The sequence below is a fragment of the Melanotaenia boesemani genome, chromosome 17 (genome assembly GCF_017639745.1).
Source record: "Melanotaenia boesemani isolate fMelBoe1 chromosome 17, fMelBoe1.pri, whole genome shotgun sequence".
Classification (NCBI taxonomy): Eukaryota; Metazoa; Chordata; class Actinopteri; order Atheriniformes; family Melanotaeniidae; genus Melanotaenia; species Melanotaenia boesemani.
The window spans coordinates 5,748,493-5,769,512 of NC_055698.1; the positions used below are offsets into that span (position 1 = coordinate 5,748,493).

Sequence of the window (21,020 nt, forward strand, 5' to 3'; positions counted from 1 at the left end):
AGAGAGGGGCCTGATAGCCGAAGATTCTGCCTCCCATTCCACTTTTAGAAACTCAAGAAAATCAAGTAAACCTGCAGTCTGAGAGCAAAATTAGGCAAAGGAATTATGAGGTTTTGGAGTTCGGCAAATCACTTAGACCATTTTCAGTCCCATTGAAAGAATACATGCAGGAGTGAATCAGATTCAAACTGCATTATCTGTCAAGATCTGTGGGCTTTTGATTTTACTGAGTTTAGTTCTCATTAGATTGGTCTGGTTATTGATTTTCAATTTAGACTGCCTTTGAGTTCAGGGTCCTCCATGTGTTATCCTGTTTCATTTTTTTAATTTATTTCAGAGGGATTAACCCTCCACCAACCAACCGACCAACCGACCGACCGACTGACCAAACCTAACCCTCCCACAGCCCCAGCCACTTTGGTTTTATTCAACTCGAGTTGCCCACACCTCTCAAGTTATGGGCTGGACACACAGGATGCGACGCCGCTCCTTCTCCACTCATTTTCTATGGAACTTTCACGATGAGGCGAAAATCGCAGCCGTCCTCCAGCCAAGCGACAGGCGACATTTGTACATGTAAAATGTTGGGCTCATTCACGTAGATGTCCACACGGGGGCTTGCAACATGACACAAGAAAAGAGAAAAATGTTCAATTTTTGTGAGTTACGACTAAATAATCCACAAGCTCCCAGAGACACAACAAACGTAAAATATAACTTTAACTCTCGCCAAAGACCAGTGCTCAATTAACACAATGAACAACCCGGGATTTAGAAAAAAACTCATCAACACTTTGGACAAATGGTATCACTTGCCATGTTGTCCCCATTTTAGTAGAGTGTCTCTCCTTACCCTACATGTTGAGTGTCTTGAGGGTGTTGTGAGGGACATGGCTACAGTCCAATGTTTCGCCACATTCGCAACGTAGAGCCGTATATGACATGGATTTCAATGTGAAAACGAAATGTCTCCAGACTCATTTTTTCCAGATCACACCTGGCAGAACATAGCTGCTGGTCTCAGACAAACAATAACTATGTGGGACCTGGGTGAAAAGAAACTAGTCTGTATTAAATCACTTTGACACAAATGCAGTGAAATCGTCTCACTGCTTTCAAGCACAAGGGGTACAAGGATGGAACATAAAGCGAGTCGGACACAGGATCAAAGGAAATAATACACTGTTCTAAAGAAAACACACAGGTTCGCAAAACAAATAAATTAATCCGATACCGACTATAACCTGTTCCATAAAGCAGAACAATAAAATTAAACCAAACTGAAAATGTCCCACAAGGGGTTTAGTGAATGCAATAATGACTGTTAATGAAAATAAACAAAATAAAGGGTGTCCCGTAAAGGGTTGATGATTACAATTACAAACAAACGTCCCAAAAATGGGCTACACGCACACAGGTGGCATACAAAACAAACCAAAACCAAAACTGTTACTCTTAACAAAAATGTCACCTCAACTCAAACAGGAACGGTAATTCAAACTCAAAACTCAAATACTCTTACTCTTAAATCTGAATTTACTTAAATGCCTACACAGGGAAATCCTTAGACCACTACACAAGACTGAAATCACTCCCAGGCTGGCAAACCGTGTCCCACTGTCCACAGTCGCCACGATTGTGGTTGCCGGTGCAGGTTTGTAGAGACATCTCCCCTGGGATTGGTCAGCCATTCCGGAACTGGAGCACAAGAAAACCAATCCTGGCACAGGGAGGGCGGATCCACTTTGGAACTGCTGCCAATCACCATCAGGTCCGGCTGTGTAGGCAATCAGTCAGGCTGGGAAACTGACGGCCGTAACAATATATTTGTTTTGGGTTTAATATGTTTCTTTACCCTTCTGTGGCTGCACCTTTACTTGTTTAGTTAAAACATCTGCCTGACTCTTCCCTGTGACTTCTGTATTTGGGTCCTCTTGCAACTTTGTCTTGAGACATTAGTTAGCTGTCAGTCCATTATTGAAAGCGTTATGATTTCTAAGAGTAACATGTTAGCATCCGTGTATGTTTCAAGTCCAGTTTTAGTCAGGCTCATACAATTATTCAAAATTTGCAAATGAAATTAACATGTTGCTAAAAATAAAAACAATCATTCATTTATTTACCAGCTTAAAAAACATAATAGCAAGTTTTCTGGATAACATTGCTGTAAGAAACAAATGAAAGAAAAAAAAAAAACACATTTTGTTCACTTTTTACCTTAATGCTCAACAACATGACAAGGCAAAGTACAAGACTACACCTTTTACGGGATTATTTATAATTAAGAAAACTAATATTAATTGTTAATGCTTAATGCTAACAGTTGTTATCATTGCTTTGTAAAATTATGTACCGGAACTGCTCATCGTTGCTCTTTTCCCTCTGCTTCTTCCCTCACTGGCCAATGTGCCAGCAGTGTATAATTAAAACAGACAAAATGGTTCTTCATAATTTGTTCTTCCAAACATTTACTAAAATAGTGACGGCATTCCCATCCTCCTCTGGGAGCACTTAACTTCTTATTAGCACTGTGTTGGAACCAGCATCTGCTGCTGATCAGTTGGGCAGAAAAGTTAAGCCAAACCTTCTCTGGCAACCAGTGAAATGCTTTGATGCCACCAGAATGGATTTTGTCCAGAACATCTCAGACATGGAGGATTTACAGTTTATCAATATAAATAGAGCATTAACTCTGGGTTCATGTTTCATAGAAACTACGACTTTGTGCATCCTTGAACAGTATTAATTATGTAATATCAGTAGAAGGCTTGCTGAGGTATTTTGTAGATACATAGAATGAAAAGAGATGGCTTGCTTGATCTTTTTAGGGTAAAATGATTGTGTGTGTGTGTGTGTGTGTGTGAGTGCACGTGTGTGTAGGGGGTATCAGGACTGAAAGTACTGTGAGATATGATGAGAAGGTGATAAGCACAGCTAGTATTAGCATAAAAAATTAGGGCTTGCTGAATAGATCTCTTTATAGAGTCTGACTAAGTCCAGTTTTAGGTGTATAAGTTATAAAAACTTTGAAGTAAGAAATGTTATTTAAATATAACTTGACTTACCAGTGTCACTTATTGCATTATTTTCATTGGACTCCAAAGCTGTGTCAGTTAATACATGTGCTGGCAAGCCAGCTGAAGAGAATAGTTCTAGCTTTACCATAAGTTTTGATATTTGTAGCAGCTGAAAGAAAAAAATAAATTACCCCCTATACAGTTAGGTCTCAAAATTGCAAGCACTAAGCCATGTCTCCAGAAAGAGAGCTTAAACCTGTTATCACTTTCCACCGTTAGATGGCAGACATGTAAACCAACAATCAGCCGCCATCTGGAACAATATATATTATAAACTCTGGTTCATGTTAAACATTTTTTCCTCATTCACAGCATGCCTTAAAAACTAAAAACTCACACAGCTAATTGCTTGAGAACACGTTAATTTCCAAAAAGTGGAAAAAAAATTGTAGCAAATAAAAGCAGAGTTCCTGCCTCAGTAAACATGGCTTTTGTTGGGATTAGTGATGACTAGTCGCGGCTATCTCACCAACTAGCCTTTGCCTGTTGACCTTAACTATGTTGCCTTAACATTGATGTTTAATTACTTTCAGTACCCTTCAGTAATTTTGAAATGAGGAAAACAATTTAATGACATGATGTTGAACAGATGCGGGAAAGAATGTTTTTCTTTATTGTCCAATTTCCTTTTACTGTTGTATTTTTTATGACAGAAATGTTTTAATATTTCAGTCCCTTTAGAAATATCGTCCAATTCAATCAAATTCATTGTAACCTAAATTAGTCTGATGCATTATAAATGTACTAATGCTGATTCATTAAAAAAAATATATATAGTCAACTGGAAGTTATATTCTTTAAAACCAGATCTAGAAAGAGAATATAGAAACAAAGTCTTTGTGTTTTCAGTGGCGGTTATGACTCTAGATAAATGTTCATCCTCGCATGCAGAAAGTTTTTATATTTAGTTTCTAATTCTTCCACCGGTTGTCTTTCAGGGGAAGAAAGGTGAAAGTGGACTTCCTGGAGTGGATGGACTTCCTGGACCTCCTGTAAGACCAGTTTAATAAAATGATTTCTTTCAGTTTTTAACACCATAATCCAGGCATTCAGAGTATTCACAATTTTAACCTACCGTGAAAATGAAGCCTTCTAAAAACTAAAGGTTTTTTTTTTTTTTTTAATGAAAACAAAGGAATGAAAACCATTTAATGTGTTGAATTTTATTATTTTTTTTTTTATTAGTGACATTTTCCTTAGGTTTATCAATAAAAAAAATATTTTAGTGGTTTCAAGTCTTCATGGGTTTTCCTTTGTCCAAATCACCTTTTCCACCAAGTTACATTCAGCTGCACTAAAAACTAGTTTTCATCCAGACTACTGCAACGGTTCAGGTGCAGGTTTATTTCCATAAGATCCAGCAGTCGTGCACTGATTCGAAACTACAAGCCAGAATGAACACTAGCATCTGTAATAAGAAAGCACTAAGTTAATTGTGATAACTTTTGCTTTACAAAAAGGTAATGTCATTTTATAAATTATGTCCTTTAAGACATAATTTAATGAGTGTAAATAAGTGTAAAAAAACTTAAGAAATAATGACAAATCACCATGTTAAATTAATTTTACCACTAATGTAATACAACACGTCATTTCTCAAAAGTAATTTTTTCTTTAGAGCTTCACCTCAATCAAAAGATGTACAGATTTCCCGTCTAATTACTACATTTCCTTTCTATTATATATTGTAATGACTGACTGATATTTATCATTTAACATTGTGCTCAATATTTGAGACCCACCCTCTCAAAGTTTTCTTTTTGTGTGATTTCATTAAAGAAATAACCATTATTCAAATGTGCTCGTGCAAATTAATCTTCCAAATTTCTTTTGAGAGCAAAATAGAAATACTCTGCTTAATTTGTGGCCACGTTTGGGACTGAAACTGTGTTATACCCCCCTCTGGTGGATGCTCAATTAAACTAATACACATTGAGCCTTCTGAGCGATCAGATCCAACTCTTTGTACAGACACATATGAATATTTATCAGCTTTTGTTTCAGACATAAACATAAATAGAGATTAATTAAAATGATACCATAATTATTAAAAAAAAAACACTAAATAACACTATATTGATAAAATATAAAGCTATATTGTTAATACATGTGTTTACTCCAGTGCATTTAAAAGATGAATACCATAAGATTATTATTATTGTATTTGGAGAATAAAATAATCAACCCTTTAATTTTTAAAAAAATGTTCTTAAAAACAGCATGAAAAGTAGGAAAATTATTTGTAACAAGCATTAGCTTGCACTCATCATCACAAAGGTGCTGTATAATAACAAGTGCAACGTAAGCAAATTTAACATCATCTGTAGGCAAGGCGAATTTATATGTGTAGCACATTTCATGTACAAGACAATTCAAAGTGCTTTACATAAAACATTACAGCAGGGTGCAGAAATCAGTGCATTAAATAAAAAAACAAACATTAAAAGAAATAAAGTTAATAATTAACAAAAACAGAAAGAAAGGCTAAAATAAAATGGATAAAATGCAAGAAAAAAAGTTCCAGTATGGAGGAAAAACAGTATTAAAACATGATCAAGTTTAAAGATTCCAGCTTAAAAAAACCAGATGCAGATTTTGACGTCTAAATAAAAACTAGTTCCATGCAGCAGAGAACAGGTGGGATTTCAACCTGGATTTAAATGAACTGAGTGTTCCAGCTGATCTGAGGCTTTCTGGGAGTTTGTTCCAGACATGTGGAGCATAGAAGCTGAATGCAGCTTCTCCATGTCTGGTTCTGACTCTGGGAACTGATGAGAAACTGGATCTAGATGACCTGAGGGTTCTGGTAGGTTCATACTGGGACAAAAGATCACTGATGTATTTTGGCCCTGTAAACATGAAATTTATAAATAGAAACAACTTTATTGTTGTTGTGTCAGAGTACAGGAAAAAAATACAACAAATAAGACTAGTGGACAGATTAAGGTTATGAACAGATATTTACAGATAAACTATGGTTACGAACAGGTATATAAAGATTGCAGTTCTTATTTACAGTAAGTTTTTAAGATCCCCTGCTGCTGAAGGCGCTGCATTAGTCTGATAGCCTCAGGTAGGAAAGACCTCCTGTGGTGCTCAGCGGAGCTCCTCGGTGGTTGTAGTGTATGGCTGAAAGAGCTCTGACAGGACGTCAGCGTAGCAAGTAGGGGATGAGAGACATTGTCCATGATACTAAGGAGCTTCTTCATCATCCCTCTCTCTGACACCTCGCCACGGACTCCAGTTCAACTTCTAGAACAGATCCAGCTCTGCTGATGAGCTTGTTGAGTGTGTTAGTGTTGGCTGTCTTCAGCCTGCTGCCCCGCACACTACCGCATAGAAGATGACAGAGGATACCACCAAGTGATACAACATCTGCAGCAGCATCCTGCAGATGCTGAAAGAGCTGAGCCTCCTGAGGAAGAACAAGCAACTCTGACCTTGTAGATGGCATCAGTGTTTATTGTCCAGTCCATTTTTATTGTCCAAATGGACACCCAGGTACTTATAGCTGTCCACAATGTCCACTTCTGTACCTCTGATGGTTACAGAGTTCAGATGGGTCCTCGGTTTTCTGAAATCCACAACCAACTCCTTTGTCTTTGTGACATTGAGCTGCAGGTGGTTCAGTCCACACCGCTCCACAAACCTGTCCACACCCCTGTACTCCTCCTGGCCGCTGCTGATACAGCCCACGATGGCGGGGTCATCCGAAAATGTCTGCGAAGCGGCATATTTGGCTGTGCATACCATGACAACACTGATGATTACAAAAGGAACTTTCTGATTAGCAGTCAGTGCGGCTGGTAGATTCCTAACATTACCAGCCAGACAGAATTTCTAGTAGCCAAATTTTCTTTGAAGATATAAGTACAACTGAATGCATTTAAATCATATGTTTCTTTAAATTGTTATTGATGTTTTTTTCATGAAAATGACAACAAAAAAACCCCTAACATTCTTACAACATTCTCTTTTCCAACAAGGAATTAAGTAAATTTAGCTCTGAACGCATTTGAAATAAACAACTCTAAATTTTAGAATGGTAAATCTTTACAACATTACTGAAATGTTTTAAATCCTCTCTCATTACCAACAGCCTCGATCTTTACACAGTCAACAACTGCCATTTTTCCTTCTACACGTCACTTCCTTTAAATTTCTCTTCTCATTGAGCTGCACTTTGTTCAGGCAGGAGCATGTAAACACCACATGGTAAAGTAAGCACACAGCCAATGGGTAACTGACATGTCATGGACAAACGTCCCAAATGATTTGTTTCATTCATCAGCTGCCAGAATGGCCAGTAAGTTTTCATTGATACCCACTACAATTAATTTAACCCACATTTGGAGGGATGGTGGGTCGTAATTTAGATCCCTGGTCACTTAAATCATTACCAACATCTTTGTTCACCACTTCTAACTCTTTGTCTAGGCAGATAAACTGGGAATTTTAACATCTGGTTTATCTTGGCTGTACTGATCATGATAAGACTGTTTTAGAGTCATGCTGCTCACCATAACTTGTACAGACTCTGGGCAGCTGTTGTAAACCAGATCTATAAGGAGACAGAATGACTGAGTCATTGTTGTGTATCAGATAATTAATTCCTCCATCTTACATCCACGGCTACATTCATTCAGTTTCTCAGAAAGATCATTCGATGGCAGGTGACTGTCTCCCATCATGATGCACCCTTCTTGTTACTACAAAGGGAGCCTGCTCATATTTGTCAAACATATTGTAATAGGATTCATACCAATACTGCAAAATTCTTATAAGACACAGAAAGCCCCCTCACTCTGGCATCATAGTAGACAAGAGACTCTCTCGGGCTTTGGATCAGGGATGTCCAATGTTCGTCCTCGAGCGCCACTATCCTGCAGATTTTAGATGTTTCCCTGCTCTAACACACTTCGTTCAAATTAAATGGATCTTGTCAACAGCTCATTGTCAAGCTCTGCCCAAGCCTGAATCTAAGCAGGAAACATGTAAAACCTAGAGGACAGTGGCCCTCGGGGTCTTGACTCGGGGACTTGAGATGGCCATCTAAGCTTTAGATGTCTGTTTAGATTACTAAGGGAAAAAAAATCCCCACCATATGTTTTATTTTTTTCATATATATATAAACAATTCATAGATAAATTCATAGATTAACATTTTGTGAGTACAGGATGAAGTAAATTAAAAAATATATTTTCTATTTTCCAGGGGCCACAGGGGCCACCGGGGCCCACCGGCATGCAAGGACACACTGGACCACCTGTAAGTGATGATTTTTAATGAAGACTAGTATATCTGCTACAGATTGTGGAGCACGCTGATATATTTATCTCTTTGAAGGGTCTGCCTGGTGAATTGGGATTTACGGGCAAACCAGGAGAACCAGGAAAACCCGTGAGTCGACCCTCTGATTCCCAAATAGGAGCATCTTCTGTTGTTAATGATAATTTCAGTCTCAGATATTGAGTCTGTGCTTCTCTGCTGATGTTTGTAGGGACTTCCTGGGAAAGATGGCCTGGATGGTCTTTCTGGCAGCGATGGCACGCCGGTCAGTGTGACCCTGAAATTTTCTATCAGCAACTAGTCAGATGTCTGATATGCAACTACAGTTCCACTGAAGGCTATTTGGATTTTCACAGACTTTTACCTTATAGCTTATAGCTGTGGTTTTTATTGTCGTTTGGTTGACTGATTAGTTGGTTGCAGATTTAGCAGCTTCAGACGCAGATCTAGTTGCCAGGGGCTAGATACGATTCTCAAGTTTGCAGGCAAGAAATACAATATGGACTGTGGATATGGACACCAAAAAGCCAGAAAATCTGATTTTATTTAAGCTTTCAACTGACAAACAAACCTCATTTTGGGGGCAAAACGTAAATTTCACTTCATACACTTCCAGGAAATGTTTTTACTTGGTACAGGAATTAAAAGGTCGGTTTCCTGACGGTAATCTTGTCTTTGAAGGGCCCCAGGGGAGAGCGGGGAACAGATGGTTTTCCTGGCAAGCCTGGGCCTAAGGTACCTCCACTTAAATCTTACCCAGAAACACACAGGACCACTGAAGACCTACAATTTGCATCTTATGAGACATTTTTCATATGCAAAACAGACATTTTTATGGCCACCTGTCTTTTTCTCAGGGTGATGATGGGCCTCCAGGACCAAGAGGTCCTCCAGGAGAGAGAGTGAGTTCAAACCAGGCTTGTTTGTTTGGAAAGTTTATGAAGACATTAAAAAAAAAAAAAAAAAAAAAAAAAAAAAAAAAAAATATATATATATATATATATATATATATATATATATATATATATATATATATATATATATATATATATATATATATATATATAATATTTATTATTTTAACAGGGAGAAGCTGGTGCCCCTGGACAACCAGGTGGTGATGGTGCAAGAGGAGAAAGAGGTGTCCCGGTAGGTTTGGCATCACTTCTGGCATCAAGCACAAGCAATATGATAAGCAAATATACTCCTTTATAATATATTATGTGGTAATTTATCTGTGCAAAAGGACAAAACAGCATTGATATGTTTTGGGTAATATTCTGTGGCCTCCTGAGGTGCTACTGAATGTTCCAAAGTGCCACTTTTAGACCTTCTACTTTTGGCTTCCCTCTTAAAACAATCTACTTTTACCTGTATCCAAATCCACTTAAATCATATGTCATCTGTAAAAAGTTTTATGGGTCGTTTGGCTTCTTTTTTCACAGGGAGAAAGAGGAATAGAAGGACCACTTGGGCCAAAGGGTGAAAAGGGCGACAAGGTAAAGCTATATTGGGAGTTTATAATGTGGAATTAATGACTCGTGAACATATTATGTTTCTCAGGGCGCAGGTACATCCTGCCAAGAAGCAAGACATAGACATAAATACTCATTTGTCCCTGCAGCTATCGCCCTGTTAAATAAGCTGAATAAGTAGCTCTATTTTTCTGTTTTTATTTTATTTTATATTTTTTATCTATATATGACAGTCCTGTTAGATGTTTATTGCTGTTTGTGTGATTGTGCACTGTGCTGTACAACAAATGACCCTGACGGGATAAATAAAATAAATAAAGATTCCTTGATTCCTCGGTTTCTCTCAGGGTGAAGTGGGAGCTCGGGGACCACCTGGTGTTCCAGGAAATGTAAGTCGAATTTATGCTGATTCTTAAATAAATATTTTTTAAAAAAGTATTTCTAAACATCTATTTTACTTTCATTTAAATAGCACTCTGTTCAGGTGTGATAAATGAAAATATTTTGTCTCAACAGGTTGCAAATGTCATCCCTGAGCCCGGTGAACCTGTAAGCAAACTTTATCCACCACACATATAAAACTGTATTAGAGGATTTGTAGTAATCTCTCTTTTGGCAAATGTTTATGTTTGGTGGATTATTTAAAGACACACTTATTTGCTTGCTTTTGCTTCTTGCTTCACACACTTCATTTCTGTATTGTTTGTCTTTAGGGGAAACCTGGAGAAAAAGGAGAGAAGGGGGATCAAGGAAAACCAGGAGAGATGGTCAGATTTTCTTTGGTTTTCCTTTAAATATAATAGAACTACATACAGCAATGTACTTAGAGATCCACTAGATGTCAGGAAAGATTTAATAACAAGTTGCCTGAGTTTATTCATTGTGCTGGATACGATGCACTGACCTGGTTCTCAAAAACGATTAACTATGAACTACTTCAGTGCATGGGTCCATTATGTTACTCATCATTATTCTTCATATTTCTTTTTTACATTCATTTCGGACTTTATGTGTCTTCTTGGCAGGGTCCAAGAGGGTTACCTGGTGAGCAAGGCTTTAGTGGACCACCTGGAGCACCTGTAAGAAGCTCATGACAACTTAACTCTTTTACTACCCGCTTGTTCCAACATGGATTAAGCCTGACTGGTTGCTGTTATTTTAGGGTCCGAAGGGTGAAGCTGGACCAACGGGAGAGACGGGACGTGTTGGAGACCCCGTAAGTTGTTGGATATAATATGAGGGCAGATGTTGTGTGCTTTCCAAGCCGTAACGACTTCTATGTTTCTTCCAGGGTCCACCTGGTCTGGCTGGTACACAGGGTCCTCGTGGATTACCAGGAAATGTGGTAAAAAAAATTTCTAGACCTTTTTCAGTCAGTTAAATGTTTCTGTTGGTGAGTTTCAGTATGAAAGCAGAAGTCATTTGTGTTCTAGGGCATACCAGGGATCATTGGGCCTCCTGGTCCAGCTGGACAAAGAGGAGACAAGGTCAGTCATCCTGGTTTAACAGCAATATGTATATTTGCTTGGATGTGTATTTTGCATTTTTCATTTATGTATTTTTTTTAGTATCATGATTTTAGAAGGGCAGAGAGAAAATAGCACTGCTGAGAAGAGAAGAAGTCCTTGCATGTCCTCCATTGTTTGGCCAGTCTTTGTTCATTTCAGTTGTGCAGCAGCTACACGTTTCACACGAGTAATTCAGAGCACCTAAGAAGTCTCCTATGGCTTTTTCATTTTTCTCTGTTATCTCTCTTTGTTTTATATAAAATTTTTTTCCCCCTCAAGGGTCCCCAGTACCAATACACTGGCCATGACGTCCTATTTTCAGTGGCCATCTTTCACACAGAATTAAATGTTACATATCATAGATATTGTCTTTGAAAATAGAAATCAGTGTTAATGATAGAAAGCTTCTTTTCAAGTCTCTGATGTACAAATTATTATTATTATTGGTTTGTTTCAGGGTGAACCAGGTAAACCAGGACAATCTGGTCCCCAAGGCCCACCAGGAGAGCCTGGTATGACTGGACCCCCTGGACCAACAGGAAAGGGAAAAGATGGGCTAAATGTAAATACAAAATATGTTATCTTTCTCTTTACAGCAAATACATCCTGTTTAAAACCAGCTAATATAAAGTAACTCAAAATGACATCAGTTAACACCCTCAAACCATCAGTTATGGGTGCCCGGAGGTTCAGGACTTATGTTTTGGCTTCATATGCACTGAAGTTGTTTCTGCTTATTTAGGAAGTGACTAATTAGTTTTACTGATACTTTTGCAGTGAAATGTGAAGCTTTAGAAATTTGATTCTGTTCTCAGGGATAGAATCAGTTTATTTGCTCACTGTTTCCATCAAACATATGGATGTCAAAGTTAAAATTCCTCCATCTGACTGGACAGGAAGATGTGCCTTTAGTGAATAAAGCTGTAGCTTTTTGTTCATTATTTAAATAAAGTCTAGATTAGTGTTTTCAAGATTGTGGTGGTTGAATTTTTATTGGACTTGGACTTCTGGTCTATGCACATACAAGCCTGCTTAACTGTATTTGTTAGAAGTTAAAAGCTTGGTCTTGGCTAAGAGCTGGCTAAGTGATGAAATATTTATATCTGAAGAGTAGCGACTGCACAAGGGGCAACTAACTAACTGTTGGTCTAACTATACTAATTCTTGTGTGATTCTAGTGGTGTGATTTTTATTTTTATCATGCTAGGATATTCCTGTTTGTCAAAGTCTGGAGACTAAAAAATGTGCGGGTAGTGACATAGCTAAATGTCGCCTCTCCTAGCTGCTCTGCATCACTATAGGGATCCACATTCACACGTGGTCCAAGCTAAGCTCATATCAGATATGTTCAACTCCAACTGAGCTGAACAAACGACTTCCATCTGATTGATGCGCTTCGAATATTTATCTGACTGCCTTCTCTGGCAATTTGTTTTAATGAGATTAAACATGAAAAAGGGACAAGATGAATTATTTCTTTGGATTTCCTGTTGAGATTGTGCAGCCTCACACAGTGCTGTCTGAGCTGCCAAAGGAACACCACTTCACTGAATCCTGACAAATGTGTGAGATTTTATGTGAACACTGTTGTTCTGATTGGTAGTTTCAAGGCTTGTTAAAAGATTGTAGAATTGCTGCTGCAGTCTCACATGTCACAGTTCTTCATGGGACTTTTCCCATTTCATTTGCTGTGTAAGCTTGAACAACGACTTTAATTTAGTTAACATTAACATTGTAGTAAGAAACTAATTAGCAGACCACACTCAGGGAAGAAGATTCAGGAGGAAAGACAAAGATCAAAAGTTTGTTTTTCATTGTTACTTTTTAATTAATGTTTATAAGAATTGAACATGATTATATGAACTGGTCAAATTGAAAAATATTTCCAAAATACTTTAAAAAAAATTTATACACGAGTTAGAGCTGCTGGTTTTAGCCTGTTTCAAAGAAAACTTGACTGAATTGAAACACATCTGACCTGGTGAAGATTGGTGAAGATTAAAATGATTTATCAGCTGTTTCTCATCTGAGTCAGAAAACTTTCATGACCAACATCAGCTTCCAAGATATATTATTAGAGATTCAGGTCATTTCTTTAGGATGACGGTTTCTTTTTGTGGACATCCACCACAGTTTTTTTGCATTGTTTTTACAGGGAGAACAGTTAGTTCTTCTACTGAATTATAACAACCAGTGACCTACAGTATACTGGCTCCCCCTGCTGACACAATATAGCAGAATTAATTATATATACCTGGTGTGGCAAGGGCAGGAGGTAAAATGAACAAGCTAAAGCTGAAATTAACTAAAATGCAGAACAAAGAAACAAGAAAAACACTAATTAATCATGGAGGAAAAGCAAACCAAAAGCAATAAACATCAAACAAGAAATGTGTTGAACCTAACTGCGATACATAAATAAGCTCCAGCTCAAATGTGTAAATATAGCTCATTTAAAAACAACCAAGGTTGACCAAAGTGATTTACAGGTAAAAATAAAGGTGTGCACATAATGCACATAAAAAACCAATGGAGTGAAGTCGCTCTTGAAAATAATAATGTTCACACACTTTTTATTACTTGTAGAGGTAAGTTGTTCCTGAAAATGGGGCCAGCTACTGAAAAAGCTCACAATGCCTCCATCATCTGATTGGATGATCTAACTGCTCTGATTGTGGGATAAAGATGCAAAAGCTCATACTTATATCATGGTGCCAGCCCATTTCAAACTTTAAAAACTAGATATAAAATCTTAAAATATATTATAAAATACACATGAAGCCTGTGGAGTGATGACAAAACCGCATCCTTTTACACCACTGACACGTTGCCAGTTAACCTCCGTAGTTGTTACATGTCCCTCCAGATGCTGTTTTAATTTGATTTAGCAAATTCAAAATTTAATTGATCTTTTTATCAAGCTTGCACATTCAAGTGTTTATTAAACAAATGAGTAAACGACTCCAAAAAGCCAAGAATTGCAGCACAAGGACACTCCCAGGTGCCTGTTCTGTTTGTATGTTACTTTTTGTGCTGCTTTGGGTCGTTAATCTTAAATGATGTTGAGAAAAGACTTTAGTGTACAACATTTTTTTCATTTATTTCCCTCTAAATACGTTTATATTGGAAAATAACTTTTAGTCTACACAAATAATGAATATTAGTCTACATTATTAATGAATAAAAATAATGAAATGCTTGATTTTAATGAAAGAAAAGAGTTTTTTCTTCTTGGAATGATTGTAATATGATCTGCATCTGTGCCTCTGAACACTTCCCTGTATTCCACATGTGCTTATGCTTGTAAACATCCCTTTGAGGCACAAGGTAACACGAGCAGCTGTGTGGGAAGAAAACAAGCTGAAGTCGGCACATTTTGTTGTTGTGCAGCTCAACATGTTTCTCAATCATTTTCACTGCCACCAGGCATGTGGCCGTCCTGCTGACGAGGCAGCAGCCAACAGGAAGGACATTGTTACGACTTATCATATTAAAGCTGCACAGGGGCACAAACAGACCTGGCTCGCAGCGGTTTGGTTTTTAACAGCTGCCAGGTGCAGACCCGAGGCCTCCCTGTGGTCATGTGCACCAGCAAGCACTGTTGCAACTCATTTTCCACTCTGAGTTATTTATTTAAAAGAGGTGTAAGCAAGGAATTTGATTGCTTTCATTTGTGGTATTACAGGGAGAACCAGGACCACAGGGGATTCAAGGACCACCAGGACCAAAGGTAAGCTCATTAGGAGGTTTTCAAGAGGTTTCAATTTCTTGTTTTGTTTCTTTCTTTTATCCTGTGCAATTGCTCATTTGTTGTTGTAAAAACCTTTTTCTTTCTGGCTCGGATGACAGAAAAAATTCATTTTTGTTTAAAGCACCAAAAGCAATTTCAGTGTCCACTGCTCTGTGACCGCCGCTCTGATTAAGGCCGCCTCCGAGATGCTGAGGCTGAATGAGGGCATTTGCTGAATTTATGGTGTCAAACTGCTCAAAAGTCATTACTGATGCATTTTCTCCTCCGAGTAGTGAAATGCCAGCTCTTCAGAGGGATCGTCAGTCATTGCCAAATGAACCAAACATCACTGATGGTTGATTTTATCTGAAGAGGATGATGAAGCAGGCTTTGCTTTTCTTTCCTTCCAGGGCCTACCAGGGTCACGTGGTCAGCCCGGGTTACCTGGGGACAGGGGTCCTTCAGGGGAAGGGACAACAGGACCGCCGGTATGAACATCATGGCTGACCAAACTGATCCTGCCGCACTACATTCGTTATCTAAATATGAGCATCCTTGTCTTTGCAGGGACTTCCAGGGAAGAATGGGGAACCAGGACCTGCGGTATTTATCTGCTCGAGAAAATAATTTAGAGTATGTCTCAGCTTATCAAACGATTTACTTCAGCTTATGTGTCTGGGTTTCAGGGTTTGAGGGGTCCACCAGGAATTGCTGGTCCTCAGGGCCCAGCAGGGCACAATGTAAGTTCAAAATACCCAAAAAGTCTCTAATTGCCTGCATAAGACTATCTAACTCTCTGCAATTTGGTGGATGATTAAAAATAATTGTTTTTTGGGGAGACATAAAATTTAATTGGTTGCTTTTTCTCCAAACTCAGGGTCTACCAGGAAGACCAGGAGAAAAGGGATCACCAGGAGAGCCTGTAAGTTACACGTTTCCAGACATCATCAGCATTTCCATAGTTTTCCTTCGTTTTTTGTGTCTGCAGCACAACAGCTGTGTGTTGTTACTGTTGCTGCCAGCATTAAGGCTCATTTATGCTTTCTTTGTGAATGTAAACAGGTATGTCTATTTCCAATGTCACAGCCCTCATACCTCCATGCAGCCTTTGCGTTGGCATGGTTGTTATGCAAATCATCTACTAGAGAGCAGCACAGAATTCAGAGTTTTCCTCCAATCTCTGACGTCAGTTTCAGACAATAACAAAATAGTGAAGGTGGAGCAGATGTCAAGGTTTGGTGTGCGGATCCAAGGAGACTGAAGCGCAGGGAAAAACAAAGAACACTTTATTGTTAGGGATGAATCGATGAGTTCGCTTTGAGGACGGGATGGAGCGGGCAGACAGGATTCTGGAAAACTGGCAGGGTTCAGGTCGGGTGCTTAAAGGAGAAAGGAGACACAATGGTCAGCAATAACTTTGAGTACAAACAATAATACTGCGAGCTCGACTGGTTACCACAGTGAGTAGTATAATCCAGCGATGACTGGATGTTAGTCTGGAGCTTATATGCGGGAGGTGTGATGAGGCTGATGCGTTCCAGCTGCACCGTCCTAACAGCTGCTGGTGATGGTGTTCCAAATAAGGTCATGCGGAAGTCGGAGATGTGAAGAAGCGTGAACCATGACAGCAGATCATCATAATGTACATCCTAAAACACATTAAAAACAAGGCAGTGTAGAAGACGGGTATAGTGGCCATTAAAAACATTGCAGCTTCTACTTCTTCTTTCTTCCTTTCACTGGTTGCGCATCAGTTTTACTGCTCAACACAGCCCACATAGTTTCTGGGGCTTCTGCTCTGTTTGCAACATCAGGGGACACATCTGCGAGAGCCCTGGAAATGGAGCAAATCATGCACATAAAGGATGCAGGAGATGTCTGAAAGGCGCTGTAATTGTCTTTAGCTTGGGGCATAAATGGGCCTTTAGGGAAACCTGCTGTAACCAAACAGTGAGTGAACACTTGAACTAAATCTTAACCCAATCGTTTAGAACCTTTTCATAAAACTTTGCACATTTTGGTTTTAGTCAAAAATTAAACAAAACAGGAATGGACTCACAGTAAGGCCCAGCGTCTGCAGAGCCAATGATCAAGTTAAGCTGTAACAAAATGCCAGCCGGCTGTAACATCATTTAAGTGTTCCTGTCTGCAATGACAATAGATGATTCGCTTTAGGGTGCTTCACATCTTGCATAAACTCAGAGAGCCACTATAACTAATCTGACAGCACCAACAGCCACAGAGCAACCATTACTGTTTGAGCTTTTAGTTTTATTAATGATGCAATTTATCTGAAAATCCTAATTTTCTCAGCCAGATGTTTGCACAACTGTAGCATGTTTATGGAGTGGTTGGAGCACAATTATAAATAACACTTAACTTACTTTTTTGCATGTGTGTGTGTGTGTGTGGGTTGGGGGGGGTTAAAAGATATATTATTGAAGAACTCTCATAAAGTAGAAAAAAGATGTAATGAAACAAACAAAGTTCAGTTCAGCTGTAATCTTAGCTTCTATACAGTTTTTACTCCTTTATATTTTCTGCACAGAGCATTAGGTTTTCCACAGAGCCCAGCCTCTAATCTTCTTGTCCTGATAGATAAACCTTTTTTCCCCCTCTGTCACAGGGGAAAGCAGCAGATCTTTCTGACCTGAACCTGAAGGTAAGGAAATGCTCCTCTGCTCTTCTGTGAGATAATCTCACGCTTGGATCCTGTGACCACCTGCTTTATCATAAAATCTGTGTTGTCTCTAGGATGTTTGTTCAGACTGCCCTGCTGGCCCACCTGGACCACCTGGTTTACCAGGAGTCCCAGGAGATAAAGGACATCAGGGACCTCCAGGAAAAAATGGCCAAGATGGATACCAAGTAAGACAAAGTCATTAACCTCTCATTACTGTAAACTCCTCACTGCTCCTGTGATGTAAAGTCTATTATAGTAACCCTGCTCATCTTTAAGGGAGTATTATAAAGTGTGTGTCTCCACTATTTTCACCCAGTATGAGGCATGAGGTCCAAGCTTCAGCACCATCCGTCACAGCAGCTGTGACGGATGGTAAAGCTGTCTGCATCATTAGCTGGGCCTCCTCTGGGGGCCGCGTTGAACAAATAGGACCCAGTGATGGGGCTCAGCACTATCAGCCTGGACAGGGACTGATGGTCTGCTGTGCTGTTACAGGGCCCGTCCGGACCAGCCGGACCTCAAGGGCCCCCAGGAGCCGATGGAGGAAAGGTAAGTGTGCATACCATGAGCACTTTCATTGTTCCCATGAATACTAAGTTTCTTCTACCTACATGTTTGTTCTTTGTTTTGTTTTACATCCTAAAGTTCAGATAATAGACTTAAAAAGGTATTTGGAAAATAAAATAAACAACATAGCTTCTGCAATATCCTCGTGATGATATTTTGAACATTTGAGGTTTAACTGAATGCTTTTCTCTGGATATATGATGTATATTTTTCCTGTTCTCTCACCTCAGGGCACAAAGGGTGATCAAGGACCTCCAGGAAGCCCTGGAGACAAAGGAGACAAGGTAAATTTATACAGCTCACAACTCCCCACTTCCCCTTTCTTCTCTCTTTTGCACAAAAGCTGCTTATGAATTAGATTATTGTATTTTAATCACTGTATTACAGGGTCACCCAGGACCCCCTGGCCACCCAGGTGCTGCTGGATTAATGGGTGCACCTGTAAGTAGCTTTTCCAGCCTTATTAGTATATTTACAGGATTTAAACTTCAGATGCTCCAAATATTTAAGCTTTTTTTTAAAATGGGCTCATTTGTTTGGCTCCACAGTCAGGCTTTCTATTTCTGTGCACCCCCACTGACAATGCCTCATTCCTCTGCAGGGTAACGATGGACAGCCTGGACCTGTGGGTCCCCCAGGGTCCCCTGGAGAAAAGGTCAGGTGTATTTGGTGTACTTTCCCCTTCGAAAACTTATCACCCTCTTGTCATTATTGTACATGCCTCCTCCATCTAGCATGTAGGTCACCCGGCCTGTGCTGTAATAGCAGCTATTAATCATTTCTTTCTCAGTGGGGACTGTGATCAGTTTGTGTGTTTGTCTTCTCCAGGGCAAAGAGGGTCTCAAAGGAATCCAGGGACCGCCGGGTCTTCCTGGCTTGATAGTAAGGAAAAACATACTGTCTGTGTTGACAAAAAAATTGTGGGTTTTTACAATGGCAGGTGCCGAATAATATTTTCCTTAATGTTCAGGGCCAGCCTGGAAAAATGGGCAAAGATGGCAGACCAGGTGAACCCGGAGAATCTGTAAGTAAATCTGATAAGTTTTCATAAATGAATGAGCTCAGATATTATGTTTTAAGTTTTTGTGTTACATTTCCAGGGCAAGCAAGGTGAACCTGGACTGCCTGGAAATCCTGGACTCAGGGGGCTTCCTGTAAGTAATCATCCATGAACGAATCTGATAGAAAAAGTTTGCACGGCTAGATGACCTATGCGGTGCTTCCTCTCTTTTTGTTCAGGGTTTCAAAGGCCACAGAGGAGAACCAGGAACTCCAGGATCTAAGGTCAGCTTGTTTTTTATGTGTTGGATAAGAAGAAAATTAAAATACGTTTAACAAATTAGACTTTTTATCAGTACCGCCAGTTTTTTCTCCTTAAAGGATCAGACGATTGTACAGTGTGCATTTATTTCTTAATTGTAAGGGCAATATGAAATATTAATAATATTGATTAACATAAATACTTGAAATTAGGGCTAATAAAACTATGATAAAATATATTCATTAGTAAATTAAATAAAAGTAAGATGGATAAACAAATATTTGTAAAATGATAGAGTAATCAGACAATAAAACAAAATTAATATTTAAATATAGTGTTTACATGTGAAAATATGAAAAAAAAAAAATGTGCATAAATCTGTGAAATATTAAAACATGAAATCATGGGGGAGGTGTGTAGCTCAACTGGTTGAGCAGCCGCCCCATGTACAGAGACCACAGTTCCTCAGCACAGCCTGCCTAGGTTAGAGTCCCAGCCTGGGGCTCATTGTTACTTCGTACTCTCCCTGACCAGTACTGTCAAATAAAGGCCACTAAAGGAAAAAAAAAGCAAAAGACAAAACAAAAACACATCATCATCACTAATACTAGCATCATCATCCTACCATGACATCATCATCCTACCATAATCACGTGTCATAGAAGGATACATTGGGAGCAGTGACTGTTAAGCCTTGTGGATATGCGGATAACTGTAACCTCATTGCATTTCCACAGTCAACCTTAACCGAGACACAGAATATTAGCTGGACAGCACCAGATGCCTCAGCTACGTAATAGCATGACTCCACCACAGCGCAGTGCCTTCTTTAAAGTAGAACCAAAACACGACTCAGAAATAAAGGAGGAAAATGTAGGTCATCCAGCAGTTTGTGTTCTTTCTTCTTGGCAGTGCTTCGTAACGGCATCTTAAATAAAGATTTAATCAAGAAAACGAAAATATGTTCCTCTAAACAAGGAGCCGTTCCTGCTTTGGTTTTATGCCAGGTTGCATGTAAAGTGACTTTTTTTTCTCAGACAATCAATAGGTCGGGTTGTTTAGATTGATACCCCAACGGAAGGGTCCCAACAAGGTAGGGCGGGTAGGATATTAGGGTACCCCTCCCAGTTTTCGCGTGTGGAAACACAATAAAATACAGCCCATGCACCAATTGGTGGAAACTGGGCTTTTGATATTACAGTCTATCCTGATGTTGGAAAACAGACAGTGATATTAGCTTGAAGTATACATAAGAATGGTGGCATGGGGTTGGCAACTGAGTGGGCTGCCTTTTGGGATTTTTCTTAGGTAAGAGACCCTATGGCCTGGCGGAGGTTTGGGTTCTCTGAGTGCTTCTAGTTGATTGTCTCTTTTTTCAGTGCAATTCCAGAAAATTACTGTCATAAAATTTAAGGCGTAATATATATAAA

General features: G+C 39.1%; 1 protein-coding gene across 3 annotated transcripts in view; it reads left to right on the plus strand.

Annotated features, from left to right (window-relative positions):
• The window catches only part of col22a1 (collagen, type XXII, alpha 1), a 79,300-nt gene that overhangs the window by 41,307 nt on the left and 16,973 nt on the right, over nucleotides 1-21,020 (plus strand). For all 3 annotated transcript variants that reach the window (XM_041967218.1, XM_041967217.1, XM_041967219.1), the window contains 31 exons: nucleotides 4,016-4,069; nucleotides 8,292-8,345; nucleotides 8,424-8,477; nucleotides 8,578-8,631; nucleotides 9,048-9,101; nucleotides 9,224-9,268; nucleotides 9,453-9,515; nucleotides 9,812-9,865; nucleotides 10,189-10,230; nucleotides 10,358-10,390; nucleotides 10,555-10,608; nucleotides 10,867-10,920; nucleotides 11,004-11,057; nucleotides 11,133-11,186; nucleotides 11,275-11,328; nucleotides 11,807-11,911; nucleotides 15,035-15,079; nucleotides 15,490-15,567; nucleotides 15,647-15,682; nucleotides 15,766-15,819; nucleotides 15,957-16,001; nucleotides 17,706-17,741; nucleotides 17,834-17,947; nucleotides 18,258-18,311; nucleotides 18,560-18,613; nucleotides 18,717-18,770; nucleotides 18,931-18,984; nucleotides 19,158-19,211; nucleotides 19,300-19,353; nucleotides 19,430-19,483; nucleotides 19,569-19,613. In XM_041967218.1, the coding sequence (XP_041823152.1) occupies nucleotides 4,016-4,069; nucleotides 8,292-8,345; nucleotides 8,424-8,477; nucleotides 8,578-8,631; nucleotides 9,048-9,101; nucleotides 9,224-9,268; nucleotides 9,453-9,515; nucleotides 9,812-9,865; nucleotides 10,189-10,230; nucleotides 10,358-10,390; nucleotides 10,555-10,608; nucleotides 10,867-10,920; nucleotides 11,004-11,057; nucleotides 11,133-11,186; nucleotides 11,275-11,328; nucleotides 11,807-11,911; nucleotides 15,035-15,079; nucleotides 15,490-15,567; nucleotides 15,647-15,682; nucleotides 15,766-15,819; nucleotides 15,957-16,001; nucleotides 17,706-17,741; nucleotides 17,834-17,947; nucleotides 18,258-18,311; nucleotides 18,560-18,613; nucleotides 18,717-18,770; nucleotides 18,931-18,984; nucleotides 19,158-19,211; nucleotides 19,300-19,353; nucleotides 19,430-19,483; nucleotides 19,569-19,613 (1,713 nt within the window). The remainder of the gene's footprint in view (nucleotides 1-4,015; nucleotides 4,070-8,291; nucleotides 8,346-8,423; nucleotides 8,478-8,577; nucleotides 8,632-9,047; nucleotides 9,102-9,223; nucleotides 9,269-9,452; nucleotides 9,516-9,811; nucleotides 9,866-10,188; nucleotides 10,231-10,357; nucleotides 10,391-10,554; nucleotides 10,609-10,866; nucleotides 10,921-11,003; nucleotides 11,058-11,132; nucleotides 11,187-11,274; nucleotides 11,329-11,806; nucleotides 11,912-15,034; nucleotides 15,080-15,489; nucleotides 15,568-15,646; nucleotides 15,683-15,765; nucleotides 15,820-15,956; nucleotides 16,002-17,705; nucleotides 17,742-17,833; nucleotides 17,948-18,257; nucleotides 18,312-18,559; nucleotides 18,614-18,716; nucleotides 18,771-18,930; nucleotides 18,985-19,157; nucleotides 19,212-19,299; nucleotides 19,354-19,429; nucleotides 19,484-19,568; nucleotides 19,614-21,020) is intronic.